General features: G+C 37.9%; 1 protein-coding gene across 2 annotated transcripts; it reads right to left on the reverse strand.

Moving 5' to 3' along the window:
• Positions 1-18,030: 18,030 nt before the first annotated feature.
• On the reverse strand, positions 18,031-21,436 carry POU3F4 (POU class 3 homeobox 4). Of its 2 annotated transcripts, XM_037156539.2 has the most exons (2): positions 20,554-21,436; positions 18,031-19,429 (listed from the first exon to the last, which is right to left on the reverse strand). In XM_037156539.2, exons 1-2 carry the CDS (start codon positions 21,409-21,411, stop codon positions 19,418-19,420), a joined length of 870 nt encoding a protein of 289 aa, XP_037012434.1. In that variant the 5' UTR covers positions 21,412-21,436; the 3' UTR covers positions 18,031-19,417. The 2 variants fall into 2 exon arrangements, with proteins under 2 accessions (XP_037012434.1, XP_037012433.1); XM_037156538.2 differs by lacking the exon at positions 18,031-19,429 and having other exon boundaries at positions 19,977-21,436.
• Positions 21,437-24,991: the final 3,555 nt, after the last annotated feature.

Below are 24,991 nucleotides of genomic sequence, written 5' to 3' on the forward strand. Positions count from 1 at the left end.
GATTTGAGATAGCCAGAGATGAGTATAAGACTGGAAGATGATGTAGAGAATAATGGTTTAAAGTGGGGAATTAGAGAAAGAGAGAAAGCAAGAGGTTAAAGACAGACTTTGGAATACTACTACAGCAAGACTTCTGTGTCTCCTAGACTATAAACTGAGTGAGGCTAGATCTGTTAGTATTGCTTGTATAACTCCTTCAATAGAATGTCAGGGAAGATTGCCATTTTGTTTCTAGGGCCTAGGCTAATATCTACACATACCAAACATTAAAAAAACATTTGTTGAATGGAAAAGATTTAAGACATCTATTCAAAGGATGGATAACTGATATTGTCCCATCCATTTCCAGTTATACTTAAGTCATTGGGGACCAGAGTCTTATACTTTGCCTCCTCTTAGGCAAATCCAGCTTCTACACAAAGTTTATTTAGCTAATATACAGTTTCAGTTATCTTTTTTAATGTAATGCCTTCAGAAGTAGCATGTGTTCTCCAGTTCATCTCAGTCCATGCTACTTCTTAAAGTCTAACGCTCAGCCTGCATTAGACTTTAATCAGTCCTTTAAATTATTTCATTAGCTTGAAGGCATTTGAGTTTGTGAACTTGTCAGCTACATGTCTGTCCCCATTTAAGCTCTTTGCTCCAAAGCTGTTTTTGTGTTGCTTCCTGTCCGTTTTTTGTTTCTATTTTCCTCTTCTCATTTTCTACATTCTTTCTTTAAACATTTTTTACTGTTGTTCAAGTACAGTTTTCTGCCTTTCCCGCCCACCCCTCCCCACCATCCCACCTTCCCACCTCCCTCCCCTGTTTCCACCCACCCTTGTTATTTTCCCTGTGCCCTTAATAATTGTTCCTGCAAATCCTTCACCCTTTTCTCCTATAATTCCTGCCCCTCTGATCACTGTCAACCTGTTCTCAATTTCAGTCTTTGGTTATATTTTGCTTGCTTGTTCATTTTGTTGTTTAGCTTCCTGTTAAAGGTAAGATCATATGGTATTTGTCTTTCATTGCCTGGCTTATTTCAGTTAGCATAATGCTCTCCAGTTCCAACCATGCTGTTGCAAAGGGTAGAAGCTCCTTCTTTCTTGCTGCTGCATAGTATTCCATTGTGCAAATATACCATAGATTTTTGATCCATTCATTTACTGATGGACACTTAGGTTGCTTCCAACACTTGGCTATTGTAAATGGTGCTGCTATGAACATTGGGGTGCACAGATTCTTTTGGACTGGTGTTTCAGGGTTCTCAGGATATAATCCTAGCAGTCATTTTCCACATTTCTCACTATTTATTATGCACCAGATCCTGCAATAGGCAAATTTATAATGAATAAAAGACACTTTCCCTGGCCTAGGGGAACTCAGTGTAGTTGGAAAGATGGATGATTAAATAACCTATTATAATACAGCATGAATATAATTATAGGTAACATGGTATAAGAATATAAACCTACTTATTCCTTTCACCTGTTTTATATTCCATTTTAATGATCTCTTTTTAGCCTCCTTTTATCTTTCTTTTTTTAAGAAATATTTTAACTCAAAACTAAGATAAGAACCTTTATCACAATTTTTTAAATCCAAAATGAAAGAAAATTGACCATCTATCCATTCACTCGTCCTTGCAAAATGATGTCATGAGAAGCATATAACTTTGGAATACAACATAGGTTTGAATGATTCTTCCATCAATAAGTAATTTGAACAAGTGAAATAAAACCTCTGAACCTCAATTTTCCAATTTAAAAATCATGCTAATGATACCTATCTTGTATTTGGGTTGTTAAAGGATTCAACATAATGTAGTTAAAGCATGAAGCACAGTGCCTTCTATTGGGCAAGTATTGTAGACTGCTCTGCCTGGTTCTAGGTATTGTGTCTCTACCCCTTGTGGCTAAGGGCAAGGGACGACCTTTGGAATGCCAGCCACAGGAGACAAAACTTGGCTCTGGTAGCAAACACTGCCTCAGTTTCTTCTCCCTGCCCCCAAAGCTTGGTCGGAAGCCAATGACGGGTAAGACCCCTCACAGTGGGGGGCAACCTAAGCCTCCCAATCACATGGGAGGCCTTCACGGAAGGACTCGGTGAGGGGGAGGTTGCAACAAAGAGAGAGCAATGGACTCTCACCCCCTGGCTTTGACATAGCCTGAGTCCCCGTGTTCTCTGGGAGAAGTGCTTTCTAGCTCTAATCCCCTTAAGCCTGAATACCTGATGGGGAGAAGTGCAGCTCCTTGCCTTGCTAAAGGGTATCCTGGGGAAAAATCTGGCATCACAAAGACTTCCTGATAAACCTGTGAAATCTGCTCTGCTAAGAGTGCTTTCATTCATAGGTTAAGGGTTTGAGCAGGAAACCCTAAAACTGTGTTCCTGACAGACTCTGAAGCCCTCAGATTTCTTTGAAATGTTATCTACTGTATGATCCTTGCTGCCCTGTATTCCTGTGTATTAGAACCCAATAAAAGGCCCTGGAGGAAGGGGCTTGAGGCCTTTTTCTCCTCGGAGAGACTGGCCACTGCCCACGGCCTTTTTCCTCTGGGAAAATGGCCACTTCTCCTCCCCAAGCAGATCACATCATGTCTCTGTCGTATTTACTCTCATCCATGGCAGCTGGGGGGATATACAAGGAAAGTCACTCCCACAGGCGAGTAATCATTACTAGTTGCTTTTATTCATGTATTTAATGTATCTACTATGTATACATATTGTGACTCAGCCTTGCTTTATTTTTTCAAGTTTTAATTAATTTATTTTTAGACAAAGGGGAAGAGAGGGAGAAAGAGAGGGAGAGAAACATCAACACGTAGTTGCCTTTCACATGCCCCACACTGGGGACCGGGCCTACAACCCAAGTATGTGCCCTGACCAGCGACCATTTGGTTCACAGTTCAGCTCTCAATCCACTGAGCCACACCAGCTAGGGCTCAGCTATGCTTTAAATTTGGGGGAAGTAAGGTACAGTTCCTGACTTCAAGATCAAATAGTGACTATTTAATTTAAAACCGATAGCTGAAACTGTTGCTTCAGCATCTGATCATAAGATGAAAATAATTGTGTAACAAAATAAAATTAGATATTTACTTAATAATTATTATACAGATCAAACATGATTTGTTAAATGTAATATTATAGTTTTCAAGTGAAGAAATTCAAAAGGAAGCTTTAAATTTCTTAAATTAAAGATATAACACAAATTGACTTTGGGAAATCCCCAACTTATAGATATGCTTTTATTCTTATGGGTCTCGGGCATAGGAACTTTCTAATTTTTAATTCATTACATCATTTCTTAATCCTGGAAAATAAAAATACATTATCATGGGAAACACAAACACGTATAAACTATATGTAACTGAAGAAAGCACCACAACACAAAGAAAAAAATAAACAGGGACAAAATCAACATTTGAAGATGCAAATTAAATTGTGTTTGATACACTTACTGTAGGGAGGCAGTATAATAGAGTGCTTAGGAGGTCAGATTCCAGAGCTTGATGTTCAAGTTTGAAGGTCACTAACATTAACTATATGACCTTAGGTAATATCCATAGTCTATGACCTAAGTTTCCTCTTCTGTACAATGTTGAGGAAAATAATAATGCCTACATTTTAGGATGATTATGAAAATTAAATGACTTAGTATATGTAAAGTACTTAGAATAATAGTGCATAGTAAGTACTTCATAAGTAGTAGCTGTTATAAAGCCAGAATATCAGATAAACATCTGATATTAAAATAAGGAAAATAAAAATCTTTTTTGTGAGTATTTTTAAAGGTTTCATTTAATTTTAGAGAGAGGGAAAGAGAGGGAGAGAAACGTCAATGCACGGTTGCCTCTCATGCACCCCCTGCTGGGGACCTAGACCATACAACCCAGGCATGTGCCCTGACTGGGAGTTGAACTGGCGACCCTTTGGTTTGCAGGCCAGCACTCAATCCACTGAATTTCACCAACCAGAGCTCTTTTTTGTGAATATTCTTAATTGAAAGGCAGGTGGGCTTCTCGGACAGGAACAGAAAGATATAAGTAATCTTCTTTTAAAATGGAAAGATATTAAGAAGGTATGTAGTTCAAAGATGGTGAGTACATTACATGAGGGAATAGTCTTCCAACAGAGTAGAGAGGAGAAATCAGGGAACATTTAGGTGATAGTTAGTCCTTGGTAGGGGGATACAGGGCTTGGACAGCCAAAAGTAACTATGCAACAAGCCCAGATATAAGTGCCTAAGATAAATTTTATGCTATTCAAAATGTTTTTCAGGGGAACGTAGAGGCCTTTATAAAAAATTTTGTTGTTCACTCATTCAATATACTAAATGTTATTCTATTAGCATGAAGCATCTAGGCTCACAAAGACTTTAGAAAACCACTGTGTGTTAAAATTAAGTTATTTTGATAGTTCTAAATTCATTTATTTTCTTTCCTTGAAAAGAAAAATTTATTTTTCTTATTTACTATTCTATTTACTTGAGTGTCTGCTTTCTCAAAAAAAATGCTGGGAACATAAAAAGATAATTTATATAATCTAAAGGCAGCTTGGAATACTATCTTTCAAATTAAATTATATATTAATCATTAGATCTTATTGTGTTAGTTGATCAGTAATTCATTTTCCACTAATATTCTCAAATTATATACTTTAAATGTGGATATTGTCAAACTGCTAATGCATATTTTTCATTAGCTCTATATAATATAAATCACAGTTTCAGAAAACCTAAAATGTCCCTTCATTTGTCTTTGGTACAAGAAAACTTACTTATAAGAGGAGTGTTCTATTCCTTTTTGCTAGGATTTGTAGTAAAATTGAGAAATTTGACTAAATTCACTTTCAAAACAAAAGAAATAATTACTATATTTTAACCAAGGTCACTATAACTGCAGTTGACATCTAGCAATTTGTTTGATTTACCCCCAAGATATTTTAGCTTTCCTTAAAGGAGAAATTCTAAATACAGTTATTTTGGGTGATGATAATGTGTACAAGATTTTTCTCGACTTGTAATAAGTACTAATATCTGATCTAATGATCAGACAAAAACATTTTTATATATCATAATTATCCTATGAAGCTTTAGGTTGCTTCAAGATATACAGGCAAATAACAGTAAGTTTCAAATATAAAACAGACATGTAAATAATAACACATAAAGCTATATTACTTACCTAACAAATAAAAATCACATTGGTGACTGGTCCTTGACTAGAAAGGCTAGAAAAAAGTCTTGGTTCATGGTTATGTATTTGTGGGAGTTGCCAAGTTCCTTACTTTTCTCCAAAGCGTCAAATGTAAGCTATTACTCTAAGGAATATATTCTTTGTGTTTCTTATTTTCTTAATGATTTTTGTCTCCATGATGATCAGTGCTTAAGTTTGTACTATGTTCCATTTTTCTTGCAATTATTGTCATGGGAACAAATTAATATATATTATGTTGTTTGGTAGTGTTGCTACAATTTTTCCTTAAGAATGAAATTGTTTTGCCCACTTCTTTCTTGTTGCAATGTTTATTACCAGAAGGATACAATGGTTTTAATGTCCAGTGCAGTCCGTGAAAGACTATAAAGATTTAATAGACTCATAAACACAGACTTTAACCTTTTCAATATTCTGCATTTTGATAGGCTGCCCATAATGATTTATTCCTACAGTTTACCAAGACTGTAAACAGAAAGAATAGAATGGGCAGTGAATCAAACTGCAGAAATCCTGTAAAGGTCAAAATTATTCTTTCACCTAGAACAGTGATTTTCAACCTTTTTCATCTCATGGCACATATAAACTTAGTTACTAAAATTCTTTGAAACACAAAGGATATACATTTTTGATGATCTGACAATAACATAGGTATAATTTTGATTGATTTATTAAAAAAATAATAGTAGTAATTACCTACCCTTTTTTACCCAGCATGACTTTTTAAAAAATCAGGTACTTACAGCTGTATAATGTAATAAGGATTTCTGGTACCAAGAATTGGTACCAATTAGATGCAAACTTATTACTTGACATGACCAGTAAGATGCAACTCTTTTTTATGACCCATATATTTATGGTTCAAGACAGGGCATTCACACCTGATGGCTATTGTTGTATTGGCTGTTGTCATTTTTTATTTGACAATCTGAGGGAAAAGAGGTCAGCACCCCTGAATAAATAGTCAGGTATTGCATGTTTTAAAAACTCTTGTGGCATACTGGTTGAAAACTGCTAACCTAGAATATATAAGGTTTCACCACTTCAGGAGAAGTTTCTTGGATTTAAGTTATAAATGTGTACATAAATAAGATAATGTAAATTTTTAAGTGATGGTGAATGTAAAAGTGATATTTAACCTTCTTTCCTAGGAAGTCCTACATTATTATAGTGGAATTATTTTTGAATTCCCCTTCTTGATAGTAATAAAATATAATAGTCATTAAAATGCTTAAACACAGAGAATACAAGTATTAGTAGCCTCCGCTTTAGGTTAGGAAATCCATGGACATCCCTGTGTGCAAGCAATTTTGAAAGTTGGTGTAACAACACATGATTGTGTTTAATGTGTTGTGAGGTGTGTCATAAAGGGTGTGTTACTAATGATAGCTGTAAGAGCAAAGTATGCGAATTATTTGTCTTTTTAAAAATTAAATGAGGAAAGATTCCAGGTTGTCTTCATGATATAACTCTGAAGCTTCTGCATTACAATTAATGTCCAGGGAATTACATGTAACCTTGGGTAAAGCCATCAAGCATGTTGCTGATATAAATGTCAACTCTCACATGTATTGCAGTGGGTGGGGGGTGTGGATGGAAAAAGTATTTCTTTTTTCATTCTATTTAGATAAATTTCAACTATATTTCAACTGTTCCTTATAACTATAGAACATAGATAAAGAAAAAATAAGCAGAGCAATAAGAGCCAGTATCAAAGGAGTACTTACCACGTGTCAGGCACTAAGTTAAGCATTTGGCATGGATTCTGTTTTTAATTTTTACAACAACCTTACTTGTTAGATACAATTATTATTATTATTCCTATTTAAAAAATGATAAAATTAAACCCGGAATTCAGAAGGATTTGCTCGACATCCCAAACATAGTTTAGCTGCAGACCTGGAATTCAGGATTGAGCAAAAAAGAAAAAAACAAGGAAATCATAGACATGGACAACAGTGTGGTGATTGCTGAGGGGAAGATGTGAGTGGAGATGAAAGAAGGTATAAAGGGGAGGTAATTGTAATAAAAAGAATATAACAAAAATAATGTAAAAAACAAGTCAAAATTCAGAGTACAAACATATATACCCCAAAGTTGTACTGATTATGAAATTCTGAGATGTGACGGGGCTCAATAATGTTTGTTGAATTAGTGAATGATTCTTCAGTCACTAAAACTATATCTCCCCAGGAAGTCCATACCTAGTTTTTGAGGAATTATTACTTGGATACCCAGTTAATTGTGTTGCCTTTCCCAGAGTTAGAGCTAAGACAGGTTTTGTAAACAGCAAACTCAGTTCAGAACAAGCTAAAAACCAACCAGAAAGCATTTCAGGTAAATCACCAGGGTTTCCAGAGGCATAGTGTGTTTGTGGGCTCTATAAGTACCAGTTGAAAGTAGCTTATTTCTTTCATTTTAATTTATTTTTTGTTTAAGTACAGTTGTCTCCATTTTCACCCCACAACAGGAACTTATTTCTAGGTCAAGAAGAACTCATAGCTAGGCTGCTTTTATTGAGATACTGCTCCCCAACACCATCTCCTTCCCTTTCAAAAAAAATCGGGAAAAATGAACAATCCATGTTTACAGTTTTGAAAATTACTGAGTGTCATGAAAAGTATTTGCACCAGTTATTTTTAATTGTTAAATTTGTGCCATAGTTTTTTAAATAAAAGTTCTATGAAGATATTTGAAGATGTACATGAAGTTCTAGGGGCTAATAAAGAAAGGTCTGTGTATCCTTTACCAGATTTCACCCAATGCCAACATCTTGTAAAACTATAATATAATATCAGAACCAAGACATTGACAGATTCATCTGGATTGGCTTTTGACAAACACAAATGCATTTGCGCAGTCAATTAGGGTCCCATTGGCCCACTGCTTGTTGTTGAACTTATGTGACTCTACCCAAAGTTTATCTCTGTTCCCAAAGAGTGTGGCTAACAAGAGTAACAGTCTGTCTTAGAAGGCTTAGCTGAGAAGACAGCGCAGTCATGAATTGTTCACAGTGTTTGTAGGCCATTCCTGTAAGTTAAGCATGCCTCTGAGTCCTATTACTTATGCTTAGTTAAGTGTGCAAATACAGGACCCTTTAGAATGGTTTTCTTTCTCTCTTTCTTTCTTTCTTTCTTTCTTTCTTTCTTTCTTTCTTTCTTTCTTTCTTTCTTTCTTTCTTTCTTTCTTTCTTTCTTCCTTCCTTCCTTCCTTCCTTCCTTCCTTCCTTCCTTCCTTTCTTTCTTTCTTAAATTTTATTTAGTTATTTTTCAAGTACAGTTTTTTTTGTCTATTTCTCCCATCCCAGCCTCCCCCACCCCGTGCTCCCTGCCTCCCTCCCATTTCCACCCCCCTTAGTTCTCATCCCTGTGTCCTTCCTATTTGTTCCTCCAAATCCCTCCCCCTTTTTCCCCTTAACTTCCCTTCCCTCTCCCCTTTGGTCGCTGTCCCCAACAAAACAAACAAGCAAGCAGAAAAAAAAAACAAAGACTGAAATAGAATGGTTTTCTTATTCATCTGATTATTTCTTCTACAAGTGTTAAGGAATATATTTCATACTGACCATATTTCCCCTCAAATAATTGAAATTTTAAAATAGTGCTGCAAGGCTCACTTCATTGAATGCAGTTGGAAAATGGGAAAATACATAAAGAAAAGATAAAAAAGACAAAATGTGTTTTATACTTAATGACTTCTTGTTAGAGATTTAGTTGTCTTCAGTATGGAAAAGGCATCTCAACAAGTAAACTAAGCAGTTACACTTTAATCATCAGTCATTTCCCCACAGGTTTCTGAATTCATATATATAAGTTAATCCATTGCTAGCCAACAGAAAAGCACAAAAAAGTTCAATGAGGTTGACTTCTGTCTGGGAAAAATTTGTTTACAAAAAGTGCTTGTCAGACTAGTATTTTTCTTGTTTTCTTTTTTTAAATTAAAATCACAATACTCTTATGTTTTCCAACAGGAATTTTTGCCTACTGTTTTTACCATGTCATAAATTTCATACAATGAAATCCACAGTGAGAGTGGAACACTTGCGCAGAATCTAGTTGTTCTGGAGTACCATTTCCAACATCTGCCAGTGAGGCTTTTATTCTTCCTAAACTCAAACACAAATTAGTATTTGCAGAACTGTGGAATGGAGTAGTTGTGTATTGGGGAAAGAGATGAAAATAGGGGAGGAAAATATTTTCCATTGGTGATCTTTATCCCAAGTATTCAAAGTGTGGAAAACATAGAAAGGAAGCAAGTTTGAGAAGCCTGCAGTATGTTTATTCTTCCACAATTTATCACTTTTTAGAAATTTTCCTACAAAAATAATTTAAGTTTTTCAAGGCTAAATTCAACTTTAGAAATTCATACATTGTGCTATATATAATTTTAGTATGTATACATATAAGTTGACTAACAGTTGCATATATGTGGAGATCAACAAAGATGTACAATATTATGAACTTAGCACAAATAAATGCTGTTTTTAGTATGAAAGTATATTAAAAATTAATAATAAAATATAGAGTAGTGGCACTCAAGTTGGTAACAGTACATGTTTCCAGCACTCTCCAGCTCTCACTTAATAAACAATTAGCTGTGTACATTCCTCTTATTTGTATTTTCACTAAACATTGTTAGCTCCTAAAAGCAAAGTTTTTCCACATTCTTTACATCCCACTCCAACAATGTCTACCAAATAGTATGCACTCAATAAATATGTTTGTTAAATTGAATGTTGTTGCTATTTTTATTCTACCAATTTATATAATCGGGACATATTTTTCAGCTAAAATTACTTGCTGGAAATTCATGTATATGTGTATGTGGAAAGGTGGAGAATAGCTTTAAGCTATTATTATGCTTCTTCATTCTTGTCACTTTTTAATTTGACATTGAGCTTTGAGCAGGTGCTGCACAATTCTGACAGCCAGAGGCATGCAGTAGGGTCAGGGAAGGCAAAGAGTTTAGAGCAATAAATAGTGTCCAGTAAATACTCTGCTTCACTGCAGGTAGGATACTATTTAATGTATTTTTTAGAAAAATTTAAAAACCATTTGCATACTAGCAGAAGGTAATGATAGTATACTTTGCACTGCTTTTGCTAAGAGGAGTTGTTATTTCTATCACCCATCTCATTGTCAAAGGGTTAAAAGTGAGTCAGAACATAAATCACACTTTTTACTAAAGTATTAAGGGTTTTTGCCCTGAAAGTCCCCTTTACCTTAATACATTTGAAACATATAGAATCTGCCCTCCTCATCTGAGCAGCTTGGTCATTTTCACAAAATACAGACCGAAATGTGAATATGTTAGTGGGGAGGGGAGAGTTACTCACATGGTGAATATTAAATAATTACTTTTAAAACAATTAGTCCAGAGAGTGTGTTCTAATTTTGTATGTCTGTGTATAATTAGAAGTAACTGAGAGACTGTGATTTTAAAATTGACTACTTAACCTTTTAAGCTTTTTGTATGATGTTTGTAATGATTTTAATTTAAAATATTACACATATGAAGTATACAATTACTTTTGAGTGTCAGTGGTTTTTCATTTACCAAATAGTTTGTTTTTCTCAAAAAGGCTAAAAATTAATTTGACCAACTATTAATGAATATGTGTGAGTTCTATTTGTCTTTATTCCTATGATATGACATGAGTTTAAAATGTAAGACTTTATTTCCTCGCAATGTGACCCCTTGTACTTTTATACTCTCACACAGCAATGAATGCGACCCATTGCATATGCTGCCCTTCAATTGTGCACAGGACTCCTATTGATATTAATGAGTTTTTGCCTGGACTGAGTGTGGTCATTTTATGTGACCTGAAGTAGTCATTTTGTTGTGATTTGCATACTGGTTGTTGCAGAGTATAGTGCATACATCATTTCTAAAATGCTTAGAGATTTTGACAGAGGAAAGGAACATAAGAAGCATAAGATTAAAAGATTATTATTGCCTTTAAATTCTTTTATTTGTGAATTCTCTAAAGCATGCAGAAACACAGTACAAAGTACACATGCAGTGGAAGAGAAAGCTCTGGAAAATACAATTATTTCTTATCGGCAATTCTGAAATTTCCACTTGTAGACATATTTTCAATCTATTGAAAACAAAGCTAGTTAGCTTTCTAATTTTACAGGAGATATTACATCAGGACATGCAGAATCAAAGCATGTCTAAGCTGTAGACATGTCTACAATGTAGACATCCATTGTAGATGAGAGACTGAAACCCTCAGGGTGTGGGCAGCAAGCCTTTTGTCCTATAATCCCCTCCATACCAATTTTCTTAAACCTGCCCTATGAAGGCCAGTGGGGAGCACCTTTAATGATAACACTGTCCACTTCTTGATATACAGTGATAGAGGGAGAACTCAAGGTGGATGAAAGAGCTACTTTGAAATAATATTGTATCTTTAACTTTCTTTTCCTTTGTATTGAACTTATTGGGGTGATACTGGTTAACAAAATTATATAGGCTTTGCACGCATAGTTCCACAACACATCATCTGTACATAGTATTGTGAGTTCACCACCCAAATCAAGTCTTTATCACCATTTATCCCCCCTAGACCTTCCTCTACCTCCTCCCACCCCACCTCCTCCCAGCAATTACCTCACTGTTGTTTGTGTCCATGAGATTGTTTCTCTCTTTGTTTATTTTTTTGCTCAATCTCTCCACCTCCCATTCCCAGTCCCCTAACTCCACCCCTCAGCAGCTGTCAGCCTGCTATCTATGATACTGTCTCTGTTTTGCTTGATAGTTCATTCTGCTCATTAGATTCCACATGTAAGTAAAATCATATGGTACTTGTGTTTCTCTGACGGGCTTATTTCACTTAGCATAATGCTCTCCAGGTCCATTCATGATGTTGCAAAAGGTAAGAGTTTCTTCTTTTTTTACAGCCAAGAAGTATTCCATTGTGTAAATGCACTACAGGTTTTTTTTATCCACTCAGCTACTAATGGGCACATGCATTATTTCCATAACTAGCCTATTGTATATAATGCTACAATGAACATAGGGGTGTATATATTCTTTTACATTAGTGTTTCAGAATTTTTCAATGTATTTCCAGAAGTGGAATTGCTGGGTCATAGGCAGTTCCATATTTAATTAAAATTAGTTTCACTTTCAATGTAAAATCTGAAGAAGTTCAGGTTCTCTCTCATAGTATATAGCATGAGAATTAAAGTGAATATGGAAAATATGTTTATAATTTCAACCACTCTCACCCAAGTGACTCAAAATTCATAAGTATGGGTTAAACATATGTGCCTGCACTTCCCATGATGAAAATTCATTTGTAGAAAATTATTCTTTATTGTTGAGCAAGTCAATCTTTATCCCTCAATACTGACTATTCTAATTGTACAGTGCTCTGGACAAACACAGTCCTTGCTTATGTCAACAAATCTCACAAATTTGATACTTTTTTCTAGGCAACCATGGGTTTAAGACAGACCACTTTCTTTGGTTATGATCTTTTCTACATGTGTGTGCACGCACTTCTGTGGCAAGTAAAACAAATGGATGTTAATTAAACACTAATACCACCAACACCTCCACAGGTAGACTGTGAATAGTAAAACACAAATAAAATAATGTTTCCCTGTGTATTAACTTCACTCACAGAGCTTTGTTACTACAGTGTGAAATTATGTGTCATTTGAGGCTAAGTAAACTGCTGCCCTCATCCATAGCCCTCTATTTTTGGTCTTTTATCTTAGCAGGTGGTATACGTATGTGTGTGGTTTTCTATTCTTAGATAGTAAGTATTAGGTAAAGGGAAATCCTTTATGAGATAAATTCTGTGGAAGAAAACTCTTTTTAATATTTGTTTGGTGGGGGGATACAAAACCCAATTTACATGCTCACTTTTATAACAGACATTTCCACATCTGTGCAAAGGAGGGGGCAGAGCAAAGGCTGGACTCTGGTCTGGTCAAATTTGGGAGATAATCAACCATATTATAATGAGATTCTCCAGTATGTGAATAAATAACTGGAAAGACAAGAAAAATCAATATTTAAAATGTTTATCTGGCCCTCACTTCTGTGGCTCAGTGCATTGAACACTGGCCTGCAAACCAAAGGATTGCTTGTTTGATTCTCAGGCAGGGCACATGCCTGGCTTGTGGGCCAGGTCCCTGGTAGGTGCACGTGAGAGGCAACCACACATTGATGTTTCTCTCCTTCTTTCTCCTTCTCTTCCCCTCTCTGTAAAAATAAATAAATAAAATATTTTTAAGTGTTTATATGACCTTTCCTCAATAATTAATGCTGCCCTGGCTGGTGTGGCTTAGTAGGTTGAACTCCAGCCTGTGAACCAAAGGGTCCGGTTTGATTCCCAGTCAGGGCACATGCCCGGATTGAGGGCCAGGTCCCCAGTTGGGGGCATATGAGAGGCAACCACACATTGATATTTCTCTCCCTCTCTTTCTCCCTCCCTTCCTTTCTGTCTAAAAATAAAATAAATAAAATCTTAAAAAATAAAAGAATCAATGCTGATACATGAAAATGCAAGCATTCAATTCAATGTGTGTCACACTATGGGGGAGGATAACTCAAACCATGTTTTTTGACATTATGTAGATAAAACAAGAGTTTGATAGACTGATATTTTCTCTTTTCAATTGGCTATGCCAGAATATTGTGGGCACAGTGTAAGTAGCTGGAGAGATGAAAAAACATACCTAATGAATTGGTCAATGAGTTGATTTATTTTCTGTCTTTGAGGACAGTCTGCTTTCTGTTAAATCACCCTGTCTGTGTGCAAGTGCAGAAATAAAGTGAGGGGAAGGAAATAGGGAGCATGTTTACAGTTGTAGGGATTTGTATATACACATGTATGAAATCCTGTAGAGTTTCACCCCAAAGCCAACTAACCCATGATTTCCTACCTTAGAGAGTGAAGCCACCTTACACAATGCCCCTTTGATAGTTGATTTAACAAACCCTCTTTGGATGGAGGGAAGTAGAAAAGGGTAAGTGGGGGATAAATGGTGATGGAAGGAGAATTGACTTGGTGTGCTAATCGCAATACAATATACATATGACGTGTTGTGGAATTGTGCACCTAAAACCTGTATAGTTTATTAACCAATTTCACCCCAGCATATTCAGTAAAAAAAAAAAACAAGCCCCCTTAAGAAGCCATCCAATATGAACCAATCTTGTATTAAATCCTCCTTGATAACAAATAGTGCTGTAAAGAGAACCTAGTTTTTAGCTAGTGAGTTAGATCACATGTGAATAGGTATAAATTCTGTAGTCATGTTTGTGAAAGAAAGCATAGTGATCTAATGCGTTTTCTTCGACAGAAGTCACAAGACTTTAATTTTGTAAATTCTGTTTACAAAAACAATAGTAGAGGTCTATATTGTATGTGTTACTCTAACCCCCACCCTTTTAGATGTTACAGGAATTAACTGAAATTTGTTTTTAAAATAGTATTCTTTTAAATAATTCTTTAAAAAATGTTCTATCAGCAGAGCTCTTAAAAAAGATACATTTATTTTCTTATAAAAAAGAAAAATGTCTTAATTGATTTCAAATATATTTCATATTCACTTTTCTTAATGCTTTAAAATTAACATATGTAAATGAGTTAGGTAGAGGATCGCTATTTTGGAAACTACTATCTGGGGCAAGTATAAAGCATATTCTATGTTTTAATTTTAGAGAATGGGTAAGTGTAAATGATATCAAGTCACATGGTATTGTTTTTCTTTTTTTTTTCATTTTTTTAATTTAATTATTTCTTAAGTACAGTTTTCTGTCTCTCCCTTTTCATTGTTACTTTCTCTTCAAGATTTTTTTGAAAGGGTCACATGTTTGGATTTTTAAATATCAAATTGTACATGTAATTTCTCAACTCTAAGGTTCTACATGTGTCTTTAAAGATTCAACAGGTGGAAAAAATATATTCTTTTCTTTGGAAAATTACATCTTAAACTCTAATCACTTTCTACTTCTCCATTTTATCTCTTCTCTTCCCTTCTTACTAAAAATATAATTTAAATAAAAACAGATATTTATGGTAAGCCTACCTGTACCCTACAGGTAACTTACACAACAACAACAACATCCGGATTTGGGAGTAAGGGAAATATGTAAATCCTAAACACTTCCAATGGAACAGTGTTTTATTTTAGTAAAGACAAACACAGTTCATGTACTAATGCAGGCAATGGTTTCCCTACTCTTTTCTTTTTAAAGATAAGAAACTGATTTCTAGGCGTAATAGTTCTTTTCTTTTCTTGATGAAAAGGTACATGCTAGAGTTTAATAATCCATTTACATTTTGTTGTGTATTCAGAAAGTTGCTGCCATATAGACAATCAACCTATGTCTGTCTATATATGCATGCAATTGCATACATGATTCATATATATGACTTCATTTACCTATCTGTAGCACCTAAATGCTTACTTTTTTCACACTCTACCCACCCCCCAATATCTTCTATTGCTCTGATGAGGTGAAGATGAAGCTTTTTTTGCTTTTACCCTGTTAAATAAAGTAAAGCATTATTGTTGTTTTTAACTTACAAATTATCATGTGAGAAAAAAACAGTACTGCACAGGCTTGAGAGAAACCGAGGCCAAAGCTGCTTTTCCTACAAAGGCCTTGGTTGGGAATGGGGTGGTGGCAACCTCAAAACAAAGAAAACCTCATGCAAAGACCCCAACCTCCCTTGAATTTTAATGAAAATATAATGTTAATGATATAATGAGGTTAGTAAGGAAGTTATCATAAAAGCTAACCAGACTTTAGTTATATTTTTAAAAGAAATAAAAGAGGCAATAAAGGAAACAAGTCTCATAAATATGTATCAAATGTATGTATCAGTAATGAATAGTAAAAATATCGATGGTGATAAATGTCTATTTATATTTAAATAAGTATCTTGTAACATATCTGCTTATGGCTCCATTAAAGAGTTCTGAATGTACTGGTAGTTGGGTTCTGTGTACGTTAGTAAGAACTAACTATACATTTCTTAATCAATTCAAGGCAGAATTATAGATACAGAGAACAAACCATTAGTTGCCAGAAGGGAGGTTGGGGGACTAGGTGAAAAAGCTGAAGGAAGTGAGAAATACAGATTGGTAGTTACAGAATAATCATGGTGATGTTAGGTACGGCATGGGACATATAGTCAATAATATTGTAATAATTATGTATGGTGTCAGGCGGGTATTGAAAATAACAGGGGGAACAAATTGTAAAATATATGATTGTCTAACCACTATGCTGTACATCTGAAACTCATGCAAAATAACACTGAATGTAAACTATAATTGAAAAAATCTATTTAAAAAATTTATACAGTATTGAAAGAGGAAGAGGTTAGTTGGCAAGAACCAAAAGAGAACCAAGAGGTTTAAGACTATAGATTTTGTGTTTGTAGACACATCTCTATAGAATCAGTATTATTTATAAAGAGAAATATGCCCATGAGTATACACACAACATGTAGCATATTTTATATACAACAGTCAGAAGTGTATGGTACACTGTGCAGCTGTAAATGATTAGGCAATCTGAAAAATGCAAGACATTACATGTGATAATCATCACCTATTAAATAATTTTGCTTTGTACAACAAAAAAACACTTCAGAGTATGAATTGAGAAGAATATTTATTTTGGGGAAATTATAGTTAAATGTCTATTGCTTGATGTGCACCTACAACAAAAAGTTGGATAAAGCATGCTTGTACATACAAAGACTTAAAACATAACTGCTTCTGACTTAGTAAATTACTCCTCAGCCATCACTACAGGTAATTCTCCCTTATTTTACAGAGGGTCTTGTGATAAAATAACAGAGGTGAAATGGTATATAAAAATGAGATGAAGAGTAGTAAAACAAACTTTTTCTTCTAATGTCTCTGTATAATCCTATTTTCTTCCCCTCAATTCATAGGAATGAACAGAATTTAGCCTTAAAGTGCAATACAAAGTGGACAATTCATCCCAGTTTCTGGACCCAAGGAAAAGGGTAGCACTTCTTACATATAGTCATCTTCCTTCAGGAGGACAGGAGCTGACCAAAAGGGCACTCAGCAGGAATGGGAAAGAAAAAGAAGATAAGTGGGTGAGGCAAATGACGCAGAGAAGGTATGGGTCCAATTTTAGGAGGCACCATTTCAGAGAAGTGTTTATCTTTTGGACTAAAGAGAGATATACTCCTTTCTGAGAACTTAAAGAGATAGCACCTCCTGAAATGAACAGCCTGCCTTGTCAGCCTTTCTTAAGCTGCCTTGTTTCACAACATTCAGGGTGTGTTGTGCCTGACAATGGCCCTGAGCTTGGGCATGATAACGGGCCCTGCTATGTATGCAAGTATACGAAAGGCCAAAAGTCAGAAGGAAAGAATCAAGAATCAAAAATAATGACTAATGATTTCTAACCTGAAGCAAAGCAGATATACTGTTTAATGGGAATGTGTCTCTGTTTAAATGCTTCATTCTACACACTACCACACAATACAGCCAGGAGGAAAACAAAACAGATTTTTTTGGAAAATGTTTTATTTAAACGTTTTTAATCTTTTACAACAATAAAATATTGTGTCAATATAAACCCCTTGACTAAAACTGTTCACATCAAACATTACAGCGAATTGTTTTCTTTTTGACACTCAACTAATCTTTCAAAGAGTCTCCTTTTTAACACAATGCAGAATTTATTGAAAATAAATAATTGCTGGCAACTGCAATAGGCAATTTGAATAAAATAGTTGAAAAAGCAACTCTTAATGAAAATAGCGTTTATTATACATCAGTTACTGAATGAATAAACTAAATGATCTTTCTTTAAATTAATAACTTCAAAAACGTTTAATATACAAAACTGTACAATTATAAAGTCAGCAGAAATATTTGGGTTAACTCAGGTTTGAACCATAGCACTTAACTGCAAAGAAAAATATTGAAACAAACAAAAACAAGCCTAACAGTTTTAACACATGAACTCAATGTGGAAAAAACATCCCAGAACTAAAAACCAACTACCAACAGAATTCAAAGACTTGACAAAAAAAAAAAGAAAAAGGGTCTGGGATTTCAATTAACTCATGCTCTTGGACCTGCGGCTGGGGGGCACACAGTGTGGTGGACCAGAGTCATGGCAGCCCTTACTAGTGCATCCTCAACAAGGGGCCCTAGGCTATCTGGTCCTTAGGTAGGTAGTTTGAAGCTTTGTCTACCACAGCTGAGCCTGAAGGCCCAAGCTAGGTGGCCGGCCCTGTCATACAAGCTTCCAGGCAGGTCTGGCAAGCAGCGGCTGGGCGCTGGGTGCTTGGCCAGCCAGTACATGCATGCTCCTTGGGAATGAGATGTCTCTGTGGACCTGGCCTGTGGGCTTGAGAGCTAGTCATAAAGCCACAGCAACTGCATGTTTTTTGAATCTCTACATAGCCTAGCGCGATTTTTTTGTAGTTTTTGTTTTTTGTAAATAGTAATACGATACAAACAACTATCTACTCACACACACACACGTTTGCAGACACGCACACGCGCACACATACACAAAAGAGATAAAAAACAGAAATCCATACGCCGGGGCTCTCACTAACTAGCCCAGTCGTCGCTGTGGACTTTCCGCCAGCTGTGCTTTTCCGAGGTGTGGAGATGGCTCCCCGTGTGAGCCGACTCAGCGGCAGCGCTATATACATGGGAAAGGATGTTCTACGGAGCTAGACCAAAATCCCTGTGACCTTTGCCAATCATTCCACTGTTGTTTTGCAGAGAGCAGAGGAGCGCCCTCGCCACCCCTCCCCGAAGTTCTCTCATTCAAGGAGCAGGCGTTGAACTGGAAGTGAACCGACCTGTGAGGTGCTGACCCAGTCTGTCGCCAGCGTCTCTGGGGTGTCCTCTCCAGTGAAATCAAAAGCATGTAAAGGCAAAGTCCTTCGCCTGGGAGGCCGACGTCGGGTAGCGCTGCCGGTTGGCTTGGAGAGGCACCGGGTCCTGGAGGAGCTCCGAGTGCAGGCATTCCGTACCTCAGTAGGTTCAGAAGCCCTCTCAGCTCCTCAAGCCGACATCTATCGCTCAAGCGCTGCTGCGGAATCCTTCTCTGGCACCCAGATTCGCGCTGTAGAAGCCCTTCCGGGGCCCCACTATTCTGGCAGGGAGGGCAGAATCTTTCAAAATCACCTCTCCATTTCGCACTACTTTGCAAACCCAATCAGCTCGCCTATTCTGCCCATCCTAGGCACTCCACTCACAGGGAAAAACAAAACAAAACAAAACAAAACAAAACAAAACAATTATATATATTGGTGAGATTATATATATATATATAAATTTATATACATATATAAAATCTCGTCAATATCATCACCAACAATTCTTTCCGTTGTATCTCCTTGTCTCCTTACAGATTTGGGATGCGGGGGTGAGTGAATGATATGCACATCTCTCACCCTCCTCCTTCCAACCTCCCCTCCCTTTTCTAAGCAATTAAAAAAACATCAGCTCAATGAAGGAATAATAATAATAGCAATAATAATGTGGAGTGGTCGATTAGATACAAATCATCTCACAAATATTGTGTACAGCTTGTAGTAAAACACCGCAGACATTTAGAAATGCTATAGAAGTTTTTAAAAATGCAAAACTAGTCTATTGTAAAACAGATTTCACCTGAAATACAGCTGCTATAACCAAGGCGCTGAAAGGTTATTCAGAGGCACACATCTGTCTTCCCATCTCCCTCCCCCATCCCTACCCCAACCCCAAGTTACCCCACTCCTTGCTCTTCCTAGAGAGGAGTAACCAAACAATTCTTACTCAAAGTAAACAATATATATTGATCAACAGAAGAGGTTGGAGAGAACTGTTCCTCGGGCGGCAAGGGATATGAAGTTCCCGCTTGGACTGCTTAATGAAACCGTGTATAAGTGTTAAGAAGCCTTGAATGCATGTGTGTTTCCTGTCTTAATATAAGTTAGAACCCCCTGTTAAAAGGTGGGGGAGAGAAAGAAAAGAAAAAAGAGAGAAAGAGAGAGGTCTAGAAAGATAACAATAATAAAGCTGGAGTGAAAGGAAGGGAATAAGAGAGAAACAGAGATCCGCGCTGCTCCCAGTGCGGCGGGTCACTTGCTCCCTTCCTGCAATCAGAGATCATGGCAGGTCGTGTCTGTTTTCACGGTGTGCGAATAAACCTCATGTGGCTGCTGTTCCCCTGGTGGAGTCATTCTTTTTTCTTTCTGTCTTCGATTACAGAACCAGACACGCACTACTTCTTTCTCCAACTGGAGGCTGTCTGCCAGCGAGGAAATCTCCTGCGCGGCAGGCTTGGGACACTTGAGGAAATGCGTCTCCAGTACACCCTTGACACTCACCTCGATGGAGGTTCGCTTCTTGCGCTTTCGGCCCTGTGCCGCGATCTTGTCAATGCTGGTCGGACTCCCTGTGGACGAATCAGCCTCCTCCAGCCACTTGTTCAGCAGCGGCTTCAGCTTGCACATGTTTTTGAAGCTCAGTTGCAAGGCCTCGAACCTGCAGATGGTGGTCTGCGAAAACACGTTGCCGTACAGTGTGCCTAGTGCCAGCCCCACATCGGCCTGCGTGAAACCCAACTTGATTCTTCTTTGTTTGAACTGTTTAGCGAACTGTTCCAACTCATCTGAGGTTGGTGTCTCTTCGTCCGAGTGGTCCTGGCAGTGGTGCGAGGCTAGGTCGCTGTGGTCTGGGGGCTCCCGGAGCACTGGGTGTAAGCTCTGTGCAGAGGCGGAGGCCGGTGGTGGGGTGAGCCCCCCGTGCTCCAGCATGCCACTGACGGTGAAGCCTGGCTGCGAGTACACATTAAGGGGTTGGCTGCTCGATGTGATGGACGGGTTCGGAGCCGGGCTCGTCCCCCAGGCATTGGGGTGGTTAGTGTGCGGAGAGTGGTGGGCGACGTGAGGCGAGCGGTGATGGATGATCGCGCCGAGCTGTAGGTCTTCGCGCCCGGGTTTCACGTCCTGCTGGTCCAAGGGGCTGGTGGCCAGTGTGGAGGACCATGGGCCTCCGTCGGTCAGACTGGTCACCCAGTGATGCCCAAGGGGATGCCCATTGCTAGGAACTCCCTGCAAGTAATCACTTTGGAGAAGTTTCTGAGGGTTTCGAAAAGGACTTCCCTGCTGCATGCCTGCAGAGTCCGCATGGACCAGAGAGCTGGAACTGAGAATGCTGTAGGGATTCGACGCAGCTGTGGCCATGGTCGGTGAGGATCCCCTACTAGTTATAATGTGGCAAAGAGAGCAGCTTCAGCCTTTGACATCTATCGTGCTGGGGAGCCAGAGCAGCCTGAGCGAGTTACAGGCACCCACCTCGGCCAATCAGAGAGCATCCCAGCCTGGCCTGCCGTGGGTTCAGCCAATGGAGGTGCGGGAGGCTGGGCTAGTTGTCCAAATTAAGCTGGCGAAGCTCTGAGAGTTTCAGGGAGACCCAAGCAGGAAGTGAATCAAATGTTTCTGCTCCATTGGCTGCTTCGCGTTGAGTGGCGGGCAGCAGCTTATTTGGTTATACCATCACCACCATCACCACCACCACCATTTACTTTGCCTGTGTTGGTAGTGGGGGGTGGGGAGGGAAGAATCAGAGGGATATGTGTGTTTGTGTATGTATTTGGACGCTGACGGGGGTGAGACAGCAAAATGGCTTTAGAACTTATTTTAGATTATTTAGGTTAATCCAAATAGAGAATGAAAAAAATATAAAGAAAACAATATAACCAATTTAAATGTCTTCTATATCTTAGCGGATATGGGATTTTCTCACATTCATTTGGCTTACTAGTTAGTTGTGTACAGAGGAATGAAAAACAAAACCTTGCTACAAAGTTTAAGGAAAAGGAACGTCTTCGATAGGAACCAGAATCTATAGACTGATGCCCATGGTTCCAATAAGAGTTATTTTGGCTTATGTATTTCATTTCACATTTATAAGAAACTGGACACCAAGGTCAGAAAGCATCTAAGATATACTCAGTTTCTTCTGATGAAAAAAATGCTTTAAGGCATGAAGAACTGGAAGATTCTGGGAAAGTAAAATCAAATGTGATACTGTCAACATTCACGTATTTTGAAGTTTGCCTCCCAAAACTGTTGGTTAATTGGAAGACTTGGTTTTTATCATGGCTCTATGTCAGCTCCCATCAGCGGTCCCACAACTTCTGTCAGAGGCAGTGCTTGCTGAAGCTGGCAGTCCTTCCTCACACTCACCGCAGACTCTCAGCCGACCTAGTCCCAATAGGTATGCAGGGCAACGTTCCGACCACCGCGCCTGATGCTGTCCTTTGGGAAAAAAAATTTTTTAACAAATATGTATTTCCCCCACCATCATCGCAGACAAGTTGAAGTAAATGGGAATCATTTACTATGCCAGAGAGAGAAAAGAGAAGAGAAGAGAAGGGAAGAGAAGGGAAGAGAAGAGAAGAGAAGAGAAGAGAAGAGAAGAGAAGAGAAGAGAAGAGAAGAGAAGAGAAGAGAAGAGAAGAGAAGAGAAGAGAAGAGAAGAGAAGAGAAGAGAAGAGAAGAGAAGAGGAGAGGAGAAGACTGGCATTAAGTACCACTACCCCCACCATCCCCTTCAAGCTTGAATTAGTTTTCAGCTTGAGAGAACAGTAGTGTTTTAATTTTTGGTTAGCGGAAAGGGAGAAATACTTGTACTCCACCTAAGCTCTTAGAAGTTTGGGGAAAATAAGTCTGTCTGCTGAAAAGCCCCACGCAAAGATTTTTGCTTGTAAACAGAGTATGGTGAAATACAAAGATTTCCTCTAGCTGGGATAAGGAAACACTGGATACACAACGCGATCTCTGAAGTTAAAAAATGACCTTTCATTGCATAATTTTGGAGGTAACCTAGCTGCGTAATTATATTTGCACTCACAGAAGACAGCATTAGAGTTCCCTTATTGGTTTGAAATTCCATTAAATATATTGCAAGAGCTCCTAGGTTAAGCTTGATTTAAATTTGCATACATTTTCATATATTTAGCAGAAATAAAAGAAGGCTTGCAGCTACCAGAAAGTCATTAAGGCATTAGTTTCTCTAAGAAGACAGATCTGAAGAAAATGCAGGAAAATGAGAAAAATAAAAACAAGGTGAGCTTATTCTGCCATTCCTTTATATAGCTAAAGAGCATCTATTTCCTGTGAAATAAGTAATTACTTGTGAGAGCACAGAGCAACAGAAGCTTATGTTGGTTAATGTAAATTGTGTCTATTAGGCAGGAAAACCTAGCATCTGTTTGAGATATATTTCTTTCTTTTTCTCTTTCTTTAAAAAAAGGATAAACACTTAGTAATTATTGGCAGCTAGGATCCTTTACCATGTTTCCCCCTCGTCCTCCCTCACTGAAATTGTGGTTTCATTTGCCGGTGCCCTATTGTAAAGGCTTATCTGCTTTTAACCTAGAATATCTCTCTCTCTCTCTCTCTCTCTCTCTCTCTCTCTCTCTCTCTCTCCCTCCCTCCCTCCTCCTCCTCTCCTCTCCTTTTTTTTTGCTTAGGAACGTCGTTTGTTTACTGCCAACTGTGTGTATCTTCCTTTGCAAGAATGCAGCCTCATTTGTATCTGAACTCTTGCTTCCTGAAGAAAAAAAACTTGTTAAAATCAAACGAAAAATAAAACTTTTCAGGTGCTCTGTTAGGCTGCCTGATCGAGGGTGCACTTGCCAGTCTGGGGATAACTTTAGAGGTCAGAAGGAAGCAGAGTGATGAAACCATACTAGCAAAAAGATCATGATCATTACCATGTTGTTGGCGGCAGCGGCGGTGGGTTCCCCACCCCCACCTTGCAGCTGCGTTTGGGTGAAAGAGTTGCTAATCTTAGTCTGACCATTCAGGGGGTTAAGGCAATTATCAATTGATAAGACTTTTGCATGAAGAAGAAGGGGGTCTTTTTCCAAGACTGATTTGCCTGAGTCCTTAGAATCAACCTTCCTCTTGCCCTTGGCCTCTGCTCTGGGCAACTGGTTTCGCCAGAAACGGAAAAAAAAAAGATTCAGACCATTTGTTCCCAGGCTTGCACGGGCGAGAGGGGGGAGGATCGAATAGGAGGCATCTACACCCAGCGACAGGTTTTTGACACCCTCGTTTTGCTGTCTTTTAATGTAACAATGCCTTCTGTCAGGAGCAAAACCCGAAGTACTTGTTTTCCTTTCCTTTCCTTTCTTTGTTTTTCCTTCCCTTCTCCCCTCCCTCTGATTTCTTTCTCTCTGTGTGTCTCTCTCACTCTCCTATTTGTTTTAAAAATATTTCCCATGAATATAGATATCACTTATTAAATTCACATGCAAGCACATCTTGGAGTAGCTGTGATAGAATCTTCTCATGCAAGTAAGGTGTTTTGTTTCTGAAGAAAATATCTGCATATAGTCAAATCTTCTTGCTGTTCTAACTAATCTACTGGAGAGGTTTCCTTCGCCCTCTCCTGTCAGTCTAACTTCCCAAGTGTAACAGATGCCGCTCTCAAGCGCTCCTTTCTGTGGCTTCTCTTTATTTAGCTTTGCATATTTCTCCCCATGATCTGGGTTTCCATAGAGAGAGGAATAAAAGGGGGGACCATGGTCACAAATCCCCTGCCCAATGCAAAATAAAAGAGCCTCATTCAATAGACGACCCCATCTGGACATGGGAGAAAAATAAATCCATGTGAAGCTACTGTTGCAAATAGTTGGTAACTTATTTTCATAGAATGAATTTTGCCTTAAATTCAAAGTTACCACTGGTAAACCTGCTCTCTTTCATAGCTGGGCTATATACACAGCTTGGCGTTGTCCTCGCCTTGATCTTG

This window comes from Artibeus jamaicensis, unplaced genomic scaffold, assembly GCF_021234435.1.
Source record: "Artibeus jamaicensis isolate MK-2021 breed Jamaican fruit bat unplaced genomic scaffold, CSHL_Jam_final contig_241, whole genome shotgun sequence".
NCBI lineage: Eukaryota > Metazoa > Chordata > Mammalia > Chiroptera > Phyllostomidae > Artibeus > Artibeus jamaicensis.